The sequence below is a fragment of the Diorhabda carinulata genome, chromosome X (assembly GCF_026250575.1).
Source record: "Diorhabda carinulata isolate Delta chromosome X, icDioCari1.1, whole genome shotgun sequence".
Lineage (NCBI taxonomy): Eukaryota > Metazoa > Arthropoda > Insecta > Coleoptera > Chrysomelidae > Diorhabda > Diorhabda carinulata.
This window is the reverse complement of record NC_079472.1, coordinates 7,592,737-7,612,324: the sequence shown is the minus strand read 5'-3', so window position 1 is coordinate 7,612,324 and position 19,588 is coordinate 7,592,737. Positions and strand designations below refer to the sequence as shown.

Below are 19,588 nucleotides of genomic sequence, written 5' to 3'. Positions count from 1 at the left end.
ATAGAAATTCTGTTCTCCTTAGTGACTTTTCCGTTTTTTATCATTATTCAATATTACTACAGCATTTATTCCTGCAATATCTATTATTCTAACAAAAAGTGCTAAAAATCCTTTTTGTGTTGTAAGAGATAATTTTTTTGTCCACTGTGTTCACTCCTCCTGTTTTTTCTCATTGTGATTTATGATTTTGATTGGTTTATTAGTTTCCTTGTTATTTTTTTTAGTAGCATCCATTGTAGAGACCAATATCATAGCCTTTTTTTACATATAAGGCAAGGTACTTGTTATTCTAAGACCTGAACAGAGATTATCCAACTTCTTGCAATTCATTTGACAAACATTCCAGTGGAATTTGTTTTTTATATTACCAATGAATAAAATACCATTTTCAAGAAGACATTCAGCTAGAGGATAGCTTGTGTAAGGTTTTTATCCGGCTTCTTTATAAGACTCACCAATTTTGTTCACTATATCAAAACACTAAATCGAAATTTTGTATTGACCATATCGTTTAATCCATCAGTATATTTCGAAATTCCAAGTGTAATATGATTTATTTTCACACAAAGCAAATAAGTGTATGTTGTATTTAACTAGTTTTTGGGCATATAGTATGAAACCTTGAAATTTGTGAAAAATTTCATGATATATCATATATACTAATAATAATTATTCCTACGTTTTGTGGAAAACACAGCTTTGAGTAAAATCATTTCCATCTAGGGTTCAAAGCTCTTGAATGTTCACATGATTAGATTTCTCAAATGGTTTGATAATGAGTCAGTCATTTTACAGTCTTCTCCTCGCTTACGAGGAAACGTACTTCTTCTGATTTGAATAAAAATGTTGATGCTATTTACTAGACTCTCAATGATATCTAGATTGAAAGTCTTGTGACTTGATGTCAAAGAACTTTTTCAAATTGTCTCCACGTTTTCAATAACTTCATATTCACCTCTAGTTTCCTCGTTTTCAGCAAGCTCTTGTAACTTGTGTGCGATTCAAGGCTCTTTTGAACCCTTTTTTTGCTTAACATACAGATCAACTGCATAACAATAAATTTTTAATAGCCACTTTGCCAAGTAAACTTAGCTTCACAACAAGGTGTATCAAAAGGCTGAATACCGCAAATATTGGGATAAATGCTCATATTAATGATTCATTTCACAAAACATCGTCATAAAATTTACGAACACAAGTTATCACAATCAAGAATACTATAATGAATAGCCAAAATGTAATATTGCACATTTTGAAGGCTTTATTTAATCAAATAATATTATTGTGCGGTCAATAAAAATTCGAATCGAGACAATGGTTTAAATACAACTTTTTTTTCCTCGTTTTCGTTTTCTACTTTGAGATTAGCTTTGTTTTTTCCCAAGTTTGATTTGAAAAGTCTATATAATTATGACTTATATAAAATTTTATTCAATTAATTCACGTAACATTATTAAAAATTCTGCTAGTTTTTTTGTTATAAAACATTTCTAGTCTTCAACAGCGAGAAATTTTGATGGAAATTTCATTAGAAACATTCGATCTAAGCTGATAAACTGATAGATTAACTTATAATGTGGTGAAACGAAAGTAGATTTTGACTAGAGAGGAACTAAAAGTAGGTTATATCTCTTTGATTGTGATGAATTTCAGTTAATCTATATGCAGTCCACTTAGTAAACTTTTGTAAGAAAACAATAGATCACGAAATACTAAAAATAGACTATTATTATAATACATAATGGATTTTGTGAATGAAAAGTTAATTGACTTAAAAGATGCTAATTTCATTCCTTTATAATGTTATAGGAATGCTTTGAACGTCCTGGTAGTAACTCATCCGAAAATATTAATATAAATGATAAATTTTGAAAGAGATATACTACACGAGTACATTCAAACCTATACTTAGATTTTTGTATTTACAAATTTGTGTTCATATATCTCATTGTTTTATGGTTGATGTATTATTTGTTTTATTAATAATTCATATGATTTATCAACGTCATAATAGCTACCGAGATATCTTGATATATTCTTAATTTTATCAAAATGATTAGCGTAATTGTTTACTTAATAAATCAATTTGATTGTGAACTATGTGGAAGTAATTGCTAGCACTGGTATTTCCTCATTATGGTTTTCCAGATATGTAATATACAGGATTATTCAGCCTCTTAGAAAATAATTATTGCCCATAAAAACTCTATTTTTGAAATAAATCGTATTGGTGTAGGCATGCACTGCATCTTCTCTGTTATAATTTGTAAGATTGGTTCCTGAGATTTAGGAATTTCAACCAATAAGAAATATCTAAATTATTTTAGAATGCAGTTACAGTGGTTCTGTTAAATAGAGAAAAATTTTTGAAGACTCCTGGACTCTCGTGTTTACTAAATCTAAGGTGTAAATGACTGATACGGAAACCATACTGCTAGCCATCAGTCAGATGTTTAAACAATAAAAGAAATTGACTTTAAATTATTCTAAATTCAGTCATAGCAATTCTTTGCGCTGTCTTGTGTACATCTAAGGTACTATTGTGGAATCCTTATATCCATCCATTTCAGTTTTTTCTCATTCCTATTGTTAATAACATTTTAGAGACTCAATACACCCATCACTAACATAGTTTAAAACAATAGTTATTTTATAACAACTGATAAATTCATTCGACAATTTTTTTTCTTCGCCTAAATATACTTGGATGCTTTTACTTTGAAACAAAAGTTCGCTTGTTAGTCGCCATATATCCAATTCCACCCTTATTTTCTCAACTCTGCTTTCACACGTAGACATTGTCCAGTTATAATTACATGATACAACAAAGTAAGATATAACTATTTGAGATATTGGAATGAAATTGTTATATTACGTCAAGTGATTTCTAAAGTGGTCCAGATGGACCATCTGGGGCCCACGGGGGGTGACAAAAAATGGGGGCCACAATCGTAAGCGGAGGTCAATGCAAATTTATTTAGGTTCGATAATGAAGAGCTAAAATGTTGGCTTGATTTCTCCCATCAAAATGGACAGATGAAATTTTCAGAAGCTCAGCGACTGTTACTCGTAAATACTTGCATATTCCATGTTCAGTAAAACGCGTCGAAACTTGCCGTTGCCGCACCGACCGCGGTCCAGCCGCAACGCTCGTTCAGACGTCCAAATTAATACGACTTGTGGTGTATGTGCTTGTAATCTTGCAAGAACTTTTTTGATTCTTCGCCAATATAAATACGAATGTCAAGGATGAACGTTACTCATGAATAAAAGTGAATCGATATTAGAGTCTGCCAGTGACGGAATTAGTTTTAAGACTTTTGAAAAGAAAAGTAAATTGAATCGATATTAGTGATTGCCAATGTAACACCTGCCTATTTTTTATATGCATATAGTTTTATTCTATATATTATTTATTTTACAATGATTTTAAACAAAAAAAAATAGAAATTAAATGAAAAGAAATCTCTTGCAACCAACTTGCTATATGAGATGGTATATTCATGTGAGTTACAGGAAAGGAAAGCATTCAATCCCAATTTTCCAAAATGTATCCGTTTTATCGATAAGGACTCATTCACGCGATAAACAAAATTTTGGTTCACATAGACTAGCAGACTAAGCACCCAACACACACAACTATTTCAATACCCTCTAACGTCTTTAAAAAAAGAAACGTAGTTTTGAATATAAAATCCTTCTGACCTTCAGTTCATTTACAAGAGCCTTGATTGCAAGAACTAATGAAACAATATTATCAATAATTTGTCTAAGGAAAATTCAGGATAGGGTCGAATTCACTTCACTACTTCACAGAATGTCAAACTCTTTCCCGGATATGTTTGCTCGTATGAAACGTAGGAAACTATAACTCGGTTTCCTAAGCCCACCCGTTTCTGAGATATTACACTTAGAACAAGCTAAAATTGGGTTTTTACATTTTCCAGTTCAGTAATGCTAGAAACTAAAAATGCTGCCATTTTTCGTGCACACGCAAATGACTAACTATCGGTATTTTTAGTCCTTTTACACTATATCGGGATTAATTTAGCAACCTTTAGTTTGTTTCATATAAAAATTTTTTTCAAGGGGAAGTTTTATGAAATTTATAACTTAAGATATTTGTTGTATTTAAAAATATTTTTTACTTTTTAACTCAAAACCAATAGCTGTTGAGATAACAAACACCATTATTTATAATTTTTTTAATAAATTGAGTGGAAAATAATGAAGATGTAAAATGTAGTACCATTCATGTAAATGCTGGAAATAATCACCTCTACCTTGTTTTTCAATTACAAGGTTTTAGAATAACACGCTGTTGTTACTTCGACAATTCATTTACCGTGTTTACTTAACGTTCATTCAAATTCCACTGAATTTATCAAAAAAATTATGTTGTTATTGTGTTCCTTATTGTTCTCCGCAGCTATTGGTTTTGGGAAATTATAGAAACAGAAACTCAATTTTAATTACCACTTTTTAAAGGTTATATCTCGGAAAGGTGATCTGAGGAAATTCTGTTATAGGATAGACCCATACGAGCAATCACCTCCTGTATTCTGTCGCATGAATTTAGAAACACCCTGTATATATGTATGTATATGTTGTAATAGAGCCATACATATGTATGGCTCTATTACAACTATGTATATCGGTAGTAATTTTCGGGTGTTGTCGTCGTTTGTTTGAGTACGACTCGTCAGTTGCCCTACTTTTTTTTGGTTTTAATCCATTTCCCTCAGTTCTGTCTCGACTTCCGACGTAGGGGTGTTTACTGACAGTCCTATTTTCCTTTTCTTCTCTTCGTTGAGTAGGTACGTATACCACTCAATCTCTTTATACGCGCTCCCCGGAATATCTTCATTCTGTTGAAATATTCTTTTGACGCCTTCGTTATCTTCGCTGTGTGAGTTCCAATTTTACACTGGGCATCGATTTTCCTTTGCACAAGCTGCTTTCGTATTTAGGTCCATATGAGTGGGGACTTTAATATGATTGGAGGTGGCCTACTCTCCGGTTTTTCCTGTTTTTTCTGTTACTCTCTCCTTATTTTTTCTAATTCCTCTTGAACTTATTTGTCCGTTGTCTTCATCCTCTGAGGATTGCCTCTCTGGTTTCTTCCTATTTTATTTGTTTATGACTTATTTATATCCTCCTTTCATGGGGCAGTCTTCCATTTGATTTTCTTCAGAAACTCTAGCTTCCGTTGATTATTTTTGGGGGCTCTCACTTTCATTTGTCGTTCTTTTGTCCTCAATGATGTGACAGACTTCGTCATTAGTTGTTTCCTTCTGCCTTTTCTCTCGCTTTTTCTGATTTTTAAGAAGTTCCTTCATGGTGAGATCCATGCGTTTCATTCCAGCATGTTTTCAATTTTATCGTTTAAAGATTGAACTTCCGTTTTCAATCTCTTATTTTCCTCACTCTTTTTCTTATCTTCATCTTCTAGTCTCCTTGATGTGGCCTCTGCGCTTTTCCTCGCTCTGTTGCCCGACTTTTCTCTATCTCTCTCCATGTCTCTCTATCTCTATGGTTTCTCCCTATGTTCAGAATTTTTAGGCTCAATGCCTGTAACTCTTTGCTTTGGTTTTTTTTTATCTTTGCTGAAATACCTTAACGTACCTAAAAATAATAGATTAAGCTGTATTGAGAAGTACGGTTGGTTCAAAATTGTGTTAGGAAATACAATTTTTTCATGCGAAATCATTTTCTTTCATTATAAATAAAAGGCTGTGTCTAAGTTACCTTCTTTCACAACTTAAAAATGTTCATATCCTGCTTATGAAAGGAATTAGGACCGGCAGATATTAGGACTAATGCATTTTAGAGAAACCCGAAAGTACCAACTACTGTTTGATAAGTGATATCTGTTATAAGAAACAATAAGCCTCATATAAAAAATCGTTAACAATGTGTATAAATTATTTGCGTTACACAAATTGTTAACTGAGCAAATTTTAATTATTTCTCAGTTTTCTATCTAGAGACAGGGTCATCTTTTTGTATTTGGACCCTATAGTAATTTTTTGACTGAAAGCAAAGTTGCTATTCTTTTGATAGCTTGAATATTTTCAAGATATTGTGGTTAAAAATCCTGGTCTATTTTTCACTCTCTTATCTTTTAAAGACGATTCTCGTAAACAACAAACAACTCTTATAATTAAGAAAATGCATTCAACGATGTGTAATGATGTCTTATACTGATAATTTATAATATTATTAAGAATCAAGCGCATAGTAGTAAAGAATTTAATGAAATGCAGACGGTTTCTCATTTGAGTATTAAGTATCCTAGTAATATAAAAAATCGTGATATTATATCCCAAATCAAACATCCCTAATACCATAAAAGTACAATACAAAACGTATCTTGTATGTTCTTAACAAACAAAAATTAAACCTGCTCACTTGATACATAAGAAACGGTAGCAGTGATAAATTTGTGTGACACAGTGATTGACACATCCAACTATTAGAGGTCCTTATTAACAGAGGATTCGTGAGATGGGGGAAGACACCGCGACCTCCGTAGAAGTTAATACCGAATACCCAAAGCGGAGTTTCTTTAAGATCAATAAAAACTTAATTCTTCTAAAGAGTACACTTTTCTTTCTACATGGAGGTTTGTATTGAATTTTAATTTTACATTTTATACTTTATAAATAATATAACGGCAATATTTTCCGTTATCTAAGAAAAAATAGTTGATGTCAATGATGTTATGGTGTACAAGACAAAGTTCATTTGATTACCCATTTGCATCAAATTTAATATCTTTATATTTTTCACGCAGATAGGCATAATAGTTTGTTGTAAACCACAAGCCTTTCATAAAAAAAAAGTTACCGCAAAAAAATCGTTCTTACATATAAAAATGGGTATACTGACTTTAGAACAAAAGAATTTTTTTTATACAATATGTCGTCGCTGTAACATCAAGCCGGCATATCTGCCTATATACCTGAACATATTAAACCACCTCATTAATGATAAAAATTTAGAAGATTACTGCTTATTGAAGTAGTAGTAGCAAATAAATCAGAAATTGCTTCAATTAAGAGAAATAATCAGATGTGCCAATATGACTCAAAATCAGAGAGCTATTTGCTTTTGTTTCACAGTAGCCTTTCCAATCAATAGTTTCATGAAATAGAATCACCTAATCCCAGGCATGCAATCTGTAGGAGTTTTTGTATTAGTTCAATCGAATCCATTAACCATCGAATTTCAATTATTTTCAACTTTACATATCTAATATAGATGACATTATTTGGAAGTGCTTCAGAGATTTAAAGTCAAAACAGTCCCATAACTGAACTCCTAAACCAGAAAAAGCTTGCGAATTTTCTTTGCCATTTCCGTTTCCATGACATAATGAAACGAACCACCCCGGATTTTTCCTTAAACTTTTTTTTCAATCATTGAGTAGGAATGTCCTTTTCCTTGAAATTTTTGTGTGCTGTATATTTTTCATTGTTCCACAGTATATTTATATGTTGCCATCAACAAGCTATTTTTTTGTACACATTTTTGCTGTGAAAGACGACGTCTATCAGATAATCAGCTGAATCAATCAAATGTTGTAGATATTTCAGCACAGAATTCTCAATCACGTCTCTTTTTTCTTATGTCTCTGGCCAAGTGTAACATTTTATCGTTATGTCGCCATTTAGATCAGCAATTGTTACTTACATAATGGACTTCATGATGGTTCCGAAGTGACTGACGTATTGCAATAAATCTGTATTTTTATAAATAAAATGAATATTAAGTACTGATTTAATATTGAAGATATAGAGAGCAGCTACGTAAGTGTAATTGTAGCATTGCAAGTTAACGAAAGACCATTGGTTTATCACTCTCTATCTTTCTCTACTCGCCATTGAAATCTAAAATTGTTAATCTCCTCCTTTGCTATTCCCACAACTCCGGGCTACAACTTATTGGCGATACAAATAGCATAGAGTACACAGAGATAGAGAGTGGTATGTCGAAGCTTTTTTTCTCTATATAAGCTCTTGAACAAGCTCCCATACATTTATCTCAAATATAACTATTTTCAAGTAGTGTCGAAAAAAGTCTAAGGAATTTCACATAAAAATAGACAGAAGAATACAAGTTTTGTGGAACTAACAATTCACTTTGAATTTTCGCGCTTATTCCAGTTTGATTTAACGGTACCGTTGTATAAAATTTTAAATAACTTCTACATGTATTCCTGAGCAATCACAAAAAAATAGGAAATGTCATAACACAACCAACAATCCAAATTTGGTTTGGGAACAAACTATGAATGAATTAGATACAAATAAAATTCGTGTAAAGAATTTTCTTTTTACTGTATGAATGTACGCTTATGATTAATTATGTTGAGATTAATCAAGTGAGAGTCCACGATGAAAGAAAGGAAACCATATTTAACGCTCAAAGAGTGAATATGATAGGACCAATATGTTTTGACCAATATAGGCATTTTAGCCGCAATTGACTAAATTGGTTTCTAACACTCGCAAGAAATTCTGGGTTCAGAAGAAAATCGATATGAGCTAGAGCATAAATTGAATGGAAAATAAGAACATTACATCTGACTCCAGATAAAAGCTTGGATAAGAATTGGTTGTAGAATAATTTCGCCCCAAATCATTAGAAATGTTTAATCCAATTCCACTTTACGGATACTTTCAAATAGTTAATGGATAACATCACGATCATTTACTTAAATAATATAATCCCATTATTCGATTACTCATTTTTCATTCATTTCAATTATCTTGTGATAGGCAAGAGATACAAATTTGATGTTCAGCATTAATATGCAAAATTAGCTGTTACTATCAGCTTTTGACGGATCGAAAAAAATTACTTCGCAACAACTTTCATTAAATAATTGATATACTCAGATACACATAATATATGGGATTACAATAATCAGATTATTTGAGAACACCGAAAATGTGAATAATTCGCATCAATGTTATGATGATCAAGGGTACGAAATATACAAGAGGATCTCTTCGTAATCAATCTAAAGCACAACCCCAACATTAATTTAGTAGTTGTGAGAATTTTTGTGAGACGAACTTATAAACGCATACCGCTTGCTTTAGCTATAGAGAAGATACATCGTTTGAGGTCCAGATATTCAAAAGAAGATTCCACATATTGTCGTCAGAGACGATTTATAGATATACCAAAGATGTTCACAAAACATGTCTCATTATAGAAAACATTTTGGAAATTTTTTTTCATCAACTAAAATGCTTGGACAAACTCTACATCGAAATGTATTCGGAAGCATTTGTGCAAATATTAGATTGACCTGTTAACTCACTTAATATAAATTTGTTTGAGCACTTCTGAGATAGATCTCAAAATAATATTTCCTGAACTTCACTATTCAATCATTTACTGATTATAGAAGTTGAGAAATATAGAGATATAATCAACAATTGAATTAATAGGTTATCTGGAATATATTCGACGATTTTTTAAATACATTCGACTTGGTTAATTTGATGCCCATCTCAATGTTACCATATGAGGTTACAATCCTGTGAAGAGAGTTTCGTTAGTCAGTGTTTATGATAAAAGTTATAATCGTGTAAAATTTCTGAAGGAATACCCCACCGTGTCATGATTTTTTAGAGAAATTTGTACTCTTTACAGTGAGAACGGTGAACTAATAGTAGCGGGTTGGATTAGTTAAACGTTTCCGTGGGGGAAATTTGTTTATGTTTAACCTCTCACTGAAAAAACTGTTGAAACTTTGCAGCTGATTGATACATATCAGCACGGAATGGACTTTCTCATGAAGAGATTGATGAAGAGCGATACAATTCAGTAAAATATGTGAAATTTAAACGTAAACGATTATAGTAGAACTGTGATGAAGTGACAAACAGGACTTAAAATCGCGAAATGACGGCTGCATATTGCTGTATGTATTGTGAGAGTGGGAGCTAATAAATAAAATATTGAAAATTGATCAGTACTACACATACTCTCACCTACGAAGACACCAAAAGTCTTATTGCCAAGATATTGCCATGAAAATTATAAAAATGAATGATAATACGAAGGTTTTGAGTTGGCGAATACAAACAAATATCTATAACTGGATATAGCTGCAATGTCTTTTAAAATATTCTCCATCAAGATCAATACACTTTTGAATGTGCTTGAGCCAATTGTCGAAGCATTTGTTCCTTTCCGATTAAGGTACCTTCAAAATACGTGACTTCAAGGCATCAACCACTTCTTCAGGCGTAGAAAAACATTGACCTCGCAATTTATTTATGATCTGAGGGAATAAGAAGAAATCATTGAGTGCCAATCAAAAATTGTATGGCGGATGTTCCATAAATTCGATGGATTGATGTGATGTGAATATTTAATGTATGCGAGCGAAACTAATGCCCAAGTATGCCTCAAATGTCGCATGACGATTTTGCAATATCAGTTTACGCACAACATCGACGTTTTTAGACGAAATTCATCCTGCAGTGAAGTGCGACCACAATGGAATTCGGAAAACCAGCGAAACACGGTGGTTCGAGATAATGTTTCATCACCAAAATTCAAAGCGAGTTTATCTGCACACTGCTATTGGTTTAATCTACGTAGAAAATCATGTTTACGATTAAATTCCATTTTTGACAAAGATGAATGTTGCAAGTATTTGTAAACAACTCGTACGGCAACACGTTGTGAGAACGTTCACCATTAAAAATATCAAAATATGTATTTAAAAAAAGTTGATGTTCAATGAAGGGAAATTTAACTCAACAAATAATTGAAAATCTGAAAATACCTTTGTTTTATTGCCGTGGCTGATTCACTAATCTAAAATGAAGAAGAGCACACTTTTTTTTGAGTGCCCATTATGAAAATTTATCTACTACCATATCTACTAAGTAAGAACCTTTGGATAATTGATTGAGAAATTCTGTTACATTTGGTTTTAAAAAACGTAAGAGGAGTCCAAAAGTTTTTCCAGTAAGTGCATTATCACATTTGAATCATATATGCAATGCAACAAATGCAATTTCACCTTTATGTTACACCATTATCAATCTTCGCAAACCTCTCAAGCACATTTCTAGGTTAAGTTCTTGATTTATATTTTATTTCTTCATCTGCTTTCCTTATTTTCTATTAGATGAGAATAATGTTGGATAACATTATTCGTTTGTTTCATTACCCGGGACAAACATTCGGAAATTGTCTTATTTCCGATGATTTCATGCAGTTGTTTTATCGGTTTGTTAGTCAACGTAACAAGCCTACCCAGGTATATTCTAATAAGAAAACCAATTTTGCTACATTTATCCGAAAAATGGAGAAAATGAGTTCTTTTTCAAATAATCAACAAAAAAGAGATTATCGACAAAATTTCTCGCTCAAATATTAAGCGGCATTTTATACTAGATAATTCGCTCATTTTTAAGCAATTTGGAAAACGACGAAAAAAATAAAGGAAGACCTTAGAACATCATCTCAAGCGTAGGATAAATGACCATAAGTTTTTATTTTATGATTGTCAAACGTTATTCACCCGCCTTGAAGCACTTACTGCTTCAACCTCTAATCCCAATGATTTGACTTGTCTCTCGCTCTCACACTTAGACATTGGAAGACCATTGTAGTAGTACCCGAACTACAACAGAGACAAAAATGGAAGATGTTATGCGAAAGCTTTGATCTTGAAAACTCTTTTTATTAAAATATGATTACATACTACCATATATCGCATTCTCAAACTAATAGTGTTCAAGGATGGTATTAATTACGTCGCTTCTGTGAAAACTACAGACAGTGAGATTACCCGTATAATGACGAGACTTCCCTATTTAAATTTTACCCAGAGTCTCCACGGCTGTGGGCATGCTTGGTGCATGGAAATTTTTACGAAACTGCGCCGGAGTGTGGCAAAATTACAATTGATTGATTGTTGTTTTATTGTAATTAAAATTTGATAAATTAAAGTTTGATAAAATACGTAGTAAAAAATTATAAATTCTGCTCAAAATATGCACAGAAAATCAAATGAGGCTCATCTTGTATATTTTTCTGAATGAGGAATTTGTATATTATACTGACAAAACCCGATAAATCTCCTATTGTAACTTATGAGCGGGTGTTACCTTATTACCTTCCATCAGTCAGTATATTTTTAAAACTCAAAAAGTTCTTTTCAGCATTTACTGAGCATATTTGAAGTGAATTCGATTTGAAAATTATAAACCTATATCAAGTCTAAAGCGCTGTTTTTCCTGAAATGATTGAACGTTTTTGTATTCACTGTTTCTACCTGAAACTTTGTCTTCAAATTCTTTAACAATTACAACTTGATTCCATTCAAGACTCCTTATGTTTTTCTAAATTGTTCATAGTTTCCACTACAATACTCTAATGCATTTTGATAATGGTTAGTTGATTTGCCAATGATGCTTTTTTTACAATATACAGAAATCAACTATTCTGCACTTCTCATTACTTTCTCCAGAAAATTCACGTTGATCGACCAACAGTCACTGATAAACTGATGAATAAATGAAATAAACATCAACGTTAACCGCATCTAGTGAAAAAATGGTGGAAAATCTCTTATTGGCCACTTGGAATATTCTGCCTGGTTCAGCTAGAAAGGGGCCTAAACTAAATCGTAATGAATCGCATTAGGACAGTGGGCGCCAAACTTTTGAGTTAGTGAGCCATCTTAGTATGTAGAACTGAATAAAGCTTTCAAACTCAATATAACTTGAATCACAATTGGACACTTTTCTTTGGGTACTAGAGGCCAGAAATTTTCAGTGGTAGAGAGGGATTTTAGATACAGGTCATTCTAAAAATCAACAACTTCTATTTTAACGGCAGCCTAATCTCCACCAAAATGTTTTACAACAAAGCTGAAAAACCTTTTGCATTGATCTCTACAAAGATAGAGTTGACGAACTGTGCCACAATAAATATGCTTTTAAAATCTTGGAATCGTTGATCAAATTTTTATCTTAAGTCTGAAAGAATTTACACGGATTCTTGATTATTGCTGGAATGTTGTGGAGGATTTTGTTTTTCAACGATCTGCTTTAGACTAGGAAAATGCTTATATTCAAACTGGGTTATATTCTTTTTTCACAGCTCAAGCTTTTTTGAAAATGATATTACATCTGAAATCATTTCACCGATATTGTTATCTTCGCCTTGAAGCTGCAAGCTTAAGCTATTAAACTTTTCAGTTATATCTCTGTAAGATAGGAAAAATCTTGTAGCCATGTGGAATCCTCCAGTTCGGTGAGGTGCTCACCCCGATCTTTCAAGAATTTTACTAGTTCAGGTAGCATCTCTTTGAAACTTTGCATAACTCTGCCTCTACTAAGCCAACGAACTTATGTATGAAGCAACAGATCACCATACTGGCATGTTAACTCTTCTCTTCTCTTCTCTTTGAAGTGTATGTGCTCTTATTTCATTTACTATTTTGACAACACGGTTTTAATGACATTGTTCATACTCAAGAACTTTCGACATAAATACTGCTGGTGTGTGATGCAATGGTACGACAAAAATTTTGGTATGTCACTTTCTTTACGACACAAGGCAATAAATCCTTTCTCCACGCCTACTATTGCAGGAGTTCCATCCGTAGCTAGGGCCACCAACTTCTCCACAGGAATTTTTTCAGATTCATTGAGCTTGTAGAATGCTAAAAATATATCATTTCCAGTTGTGTGCCCAATAAACGGCACAACCTTTACCAGCTCTCTCTTCAAATTCTTACAAAAATAGCCAACTGACCTGTATAAACTATATCAGTTGATTCGTTTTAAGCTGTGAAATAAAATCAGAACTCATAACTTCAACTCTTTGCATCACGGTATTGGTACTGTTTCTTATGTTGAACGATGACCTTTGAAATCCGGAGTGACGCCTCGGTAGCTACCTTGTTCTTATTTAGTATTTTAAGAAAAGTTGACTGTTATGCATTCAGCTGAGATTTTAACTCCATCACCTTCTCTCTTCTCAGAGCTAAATTCAACGGATAATCTTTTCCAATTCAACTATGAACTGAACTTGAAATTACGCTCAACATTTCCTTCCTTTCCAACTCACATTACAAAGTACACATTTATCTTTAACTTGCGTGAAAAAGTAATCGGTTTCCCACTCTGCATGATAGTGATAGGTTTTCGGCGTTTTGCTTGAACTAGCCATAGTGAAAACAAAAAAGAAAAGAGCTTAAATGTGTACACGTGAATTAAACACATACGGCACAACCATAACGTCACTCTGGCTACACGCGGGACAATAACAGTCTGCGAAACAAAAACGTGTAACTCCGGCAATGAATAATCGGCTGCAGAGCTCCCAGATACTCAGTGTTGCCAACCCGCTGAGCGTCACTGTGAGCTACCCAAAATTACCCCGCGAGCTAACGGTGGCTCGCGATCGACTGTTTGGCGATCGTTGCATTAGGACAATCAAATATTTTGAAGAATTAAGAAATTCAGGTAAGAATGTAGCCTTTTTGATACAAATACACAAAATACCCAGATATGCATGCTATTTGCAATTTGTATAGAATCCGCTTTTTATGACTGACGCCCGTATTCATATTCATCTCCAGTTATCTGCTCTACATACGCTCTATTTCCCTCTATTTTCCCCTTTTCGACTTCTCTATTCATACGATGACAAGTTCAATACGACTTAATTTGTCGATAAGAATTATTTTCTTCTGTTTCATATAATTTTAACTGACAAATGTTCCAACTTACTTCCAGTTTACACAAGTATCAAGGTCAATTTAAGTTATCAGAAGTCAACTTTAGTTATACTAAAATAAATATTTTAAACGAAATATATGTGTTACATTATTATTCAAATTTATCTATCTAATTTATGTACTACTTGGTTTTTGATAAGATAATTAATTAGGTAGTGATAAGATTACAGAAATAATTGAAACTGTCATAATACAACCAACATACTTGTCTTTAATATTAACATAATATTTGAATTAGAAAATAACCGGGATATATTTTTTATTAGTAATGTTAACTCTCAATCAAAGACGTCAAACTGTAATCACATTACCGTAGATGTGAGGTCTGTTAGGACATAATATGATCTGATTCAATTCTCACATTTGTAGAAATTTAGCCTGCATATTAAAATACGGGTCTGTGTTATCAATTAAAGTACATACTTCTCCAAAAGGCCCCCCCTTGTATACTTTCGAAACAATATCGTAACAAAAAATTATTTTCGTCCGTAAATATATGAATTTTTGTAGAATAAATTATATTTAACGTTTCAACTTGACAGTGTTTGATCGAGCAAGAATAGTGGCCTTACATTAAGGTTTATCTAATCACCACATTGCCCTTCCTCTGAATATGTCATCGACGACTTCGGTGAAACGGATAGTAGCACTTTTACATTATATATTTTCAATATATTTCTAAATATTTACAATATTTATTTCCGGACACGCAGTATACTAGTTTCATTTTTGCTATGGACTTATATATGACTTATATACTAATTATTATCTGTTACTATCACTTATAATTTTATTACTCATTGTGGTTTTATTCTCTCTCAACTTAATTTTTTTCTGAGATTAAGAGCTATTATTAAAACGACTCACTTCTAACGTGATTTAAGTTTTAAGAAATACCTCTAAAATTTTCTCAGAAACTTATTCTTTCGCTTAGTAAAATGTCTTCCATGTGACAAATGTGAGAGACAGTTATTGGGAGAAGATGATCTAGATTAACACCTAGGATAACATACCAAATTTCAAAATTAGTTGTCAACCATAATTTTCAAATTTTATAATTTCAAGAAACTTTTACGGTCTTAACACTAGTTAGTGATAATTGATTAGAAGATTCAATACACTTCTCAGATTAAATACATTTTTGGAATTGTAAAAATGCTGTCTGTGATTGTTTTCTAGTGATGGATGGAGCTCCGTGAGTATCATTTGGAATGAGCTCTTTACGCACTATATGGTTTACCTTTCTCTATACAAAAAAATTTCATTATTGTAAGGTCTGGGTTCCAGCAGGTCAAAATGTGACACTCCTTTTCCCAAACTATTTTTCTCTGAACTGATTATGCAGAATCAGTAATCCTTCGTGCTGATGAACAAGAAAATTATCATGCCAATGAGTCTGTCAAATATTCGAAGAAGTTCGTCAATAAATCTTTACAATGAGCATCCTGATATAACTCTTTCTATAAAGAAAAGGTCTCAGGTTTGATCGTATGACACGGCATACCAAGCATGCACTTTTTTAAAATACTGTCTACGTGCTTTAATTATGTAATGGGAATTGCTTTCATACCAATATGGTATAAGAACTGTTAATTTATAAAAATTTCTGTTTTCTAAAATAAGCTTCTCTAACGGCAACCAGAAATGCAATCGCCTTGCTTCATCACCTTCTTCTAAATTGTGAATTATGTTTGCTCCATAATTTTTCAGTAAATTTATTTTACTTTGTACTTAATCTCCGATTTGTTATTGAAATTTTGGAATCTACATCTATTGCAACTGCATCAGTTTCATTTTCACCTTTTGAATATTCCTCTTGATAATCTAGCAAGCAGTACTTTTTTCATTGCAGAATTTGGATAGTATTTCATGTACAAAGCAATAACCATATTCATCAATCCTTCTCCGGTGTCACAACTCTGAATCATTTAAACTTTTTTCTGTTTGTAGTATTTGAGTTCATTTCAACAGATTAATATTATTATAGGTACAATTTGATTTGATGAATTATTGGAATAAACATAAAAATTGATAATAATAGTTGATTTTCTTCCTGCCCCTTTTAAAACTATCAAAGGCCGATGTTCTTTGAGAAGGTAATCAGGGTCATTGACTTGAACCTTTTCACGTCACTCGGGAAACTGTTAGGATTGTTGATGTGTTTGAACCTCACAAGTGAGTGTGTTAGGCATCCACCGATGGCGCAAATTGCCCCTTCCATGCACCAGCAGCTTTTTTTATCATTCGTGAGGTATATATAATGAAGATGGCGTCTAAAAGGACAGTATCTGGTCAGAGCACCGGTGACCTGTCGAATTTCACGACTGTTTAAATGGTAAATAAGACAAAAAGCCCAACTTTGTAGACCTGCACTTGTCCCATACCAGGTGTTTCCATCTCCAGAGTTTACCTTGCGATCTGGCCATTCCAAGGAGAGGTTTTTGGTGATTTGGTGCTTAAAGCACCCCGAATTACTTCAGTCTACATTGTTGAGAATATGTATGCTGTCTGTATGCACGGACCTTGTGATACTAAGAATCGCCATGTGCATTTTAATTTCACGCTCTTCTTACAAGGCAATCTCACGATAGTTGCATATATGAAAAAAGGTTCAATCGTTGTGGTTTACATTCAGTGGAGGATCTTCGATGAAAGGTCATATGTACAACTGAAGGCCAATCTGCATGCCCTGATCGTGGCCTCTTTTTATTTTGATCCAGTTTTTTCATAATTTAATTATAATAAATTTGTTACAGTTAATTACGCGTTTTAGTAAAAAGAACTATGTTTTTTACCATTATCTTTGTCGCTTTAGACTCGCACCTCCAGTCTACATATGGTTTGTTGCAGAGTATATATATATATATATATATATATATATATATATATATATAGTTCTTTAAAATAACGTCAATATGCGGAAATCGAAACAACTTTGATAAAAAGACGGAATGTATTGAAAATAATCATAGGGCTTGCTGTATTGAAATAAGCAGACAACATTTTGAGCATCTACTGTGACCGCTTTCACCTCGAGTTCTGTTAGTTCTCTTATTCACTAATCATTCAGATGTAGACTTTCTTTTAACATGACTTGACTATCTAAAGATTTGGTTATTGTTAAAGCGCTTGCTGCAGCAGTGCTATTAAATTTTTCCACTAATTCACGAACAAATAAAAATCATACATCGTATTAGAAATAGGAAAAAAATTTAGAAAGGCAAACAGGTTATAACAATATAATGTTAACCACAATTTAAACTTAAATTGTCAATATTTTTTTATTTTTACTATTTTAACTTTTTTGAATACTCATTAAACATCCATTCGGATAATTGTATTACAGTATGATATTAGTGTAGCAACATTATCAAGAAGAATTGAGAAGTGAAAAATTTCAACCTAACAAGGATTATCTGGAGTTGACGATAATCGCGAAACGTAATTTGGTTAAACGATTATGTGGAATGTAGATGCAGACCCTCATTTTACAATTAAGATGGATATTGATAGTCGTTTATATTAAACGGCGCAGCCAAACACCACAATTGTGGATATTGGTGTCATACTAATCCTAGTTTAATGCGGAAACAGAAAATAAAGGGCATTGAAAGTTAATGTTTGGACAGGTATTATCGACATCACCGTTACTGAACCATTCTTTGTAAAAGCCAATTTGAACGAAATAAGTAATTCGTTTTTTTTTACAAATCGAATATTTCCTAAAATTTGGAATAAAATTGGTAAAAATTTCAATGACTGATATTTGGTTTCATCATTTTAATCTTGCTGTCAAAGGTCACTTAACAGAAGTTTTTTATGATATGTAGATTAGAAGAATCAATTTTTTCTGTTGATATCCGAAATTAAATGCTAAAGTCAGTATGTCTAATAAGTTAGCAGACATGAACGGCTTGAACTTATTGAGCCTTCTCACTAAATTGGCATTGTCGAGGAGCTGCAATGTTCCCATATTGTTGAATACGTTGTTTCACATCGAGGTCCCTATCGGGGGACCAAGTTGCGTCAACGATGTTACCGAATACTCTATTTGGCAGTATATCACTTGACTGTTACTTCTCCCAAAGTCCCAAAGTTATTTACCATATGTCCAGACAGGTATCAATATCCTTTTGTAGAGAAGTAGTTGCATGGGAAAATTGGTCTGGAAACCAGTAAATTTTTCTATATTTTATACCAAGCTCATTGCGTTTCATTTCCATATACTTTGCATTTTTAGTATAAGGAATTTGAGCATTGTTTACTGTTAACTATTTGGCTATTGCGGAAATAAGACAGAAAAATAAGAAGTATAATTGGCATAAAACGTGAATATCCTAAATAGAATACTGACAACACTGATTACACTATCACTACACTAACAATCACAATTATACTGTCTGTCTGACGCGCGTTTCGATAACCAAGTTATCATCTTCAGAGACTGAAGGTAAACTTAAACCTAATAACTTGACTTATCTGTTTAATACCAATAAAATTTCTTTCGCAAAAACGAATTCCAGCGGGAAAACCTTCTTGGCAGAAATCTTCAAATTTATTTCTTGACTACTTAACTATAGAGTGGGCGCTGTAAGGAATTGGATCTTTGTCCTTATTAAAGCTGTTTTTACATTTAGCAATTTCACTGCTTTCAAATGCAGCTAACTATTTATTATTGGACACATTTTTTATCGATTATCAATATTTAAGTCGTGACCAGAAATTAACTGATGAGTTTATGATTATCAAAAGAGTAAGACTCGGCGACTCGCTATCGTCAATAGTATTCAACTTAACATT

The 19,588-nt window shown here is 32.6% G+C and overlaps 1 protein-coding gene across 1 annotated transcript in view; it reads left to right on the top strand.

Annotated features, from left to right (window-relative positions):
• Positions 1–6,251: 6,251 nt before the first annotated feature.
• LOC130901679 (uncharacterized) overlaps positions 6,252–19,588 on the top strand; it is a 38,918-nt gene continuing 25,581 nt past the window's right edge. The window contains exon 1 of the mRNA XM_057813213.1: positions 6,252–6,625. Coding sequence (XP_057669196.1) covers positions 6,508–6,625 — 118 coding nt within the window. The 5' untranslated portion in view covers positions 6,252–6,507. The remainder of the gene's footprint in view (positions 6,626–19,588) is intronic.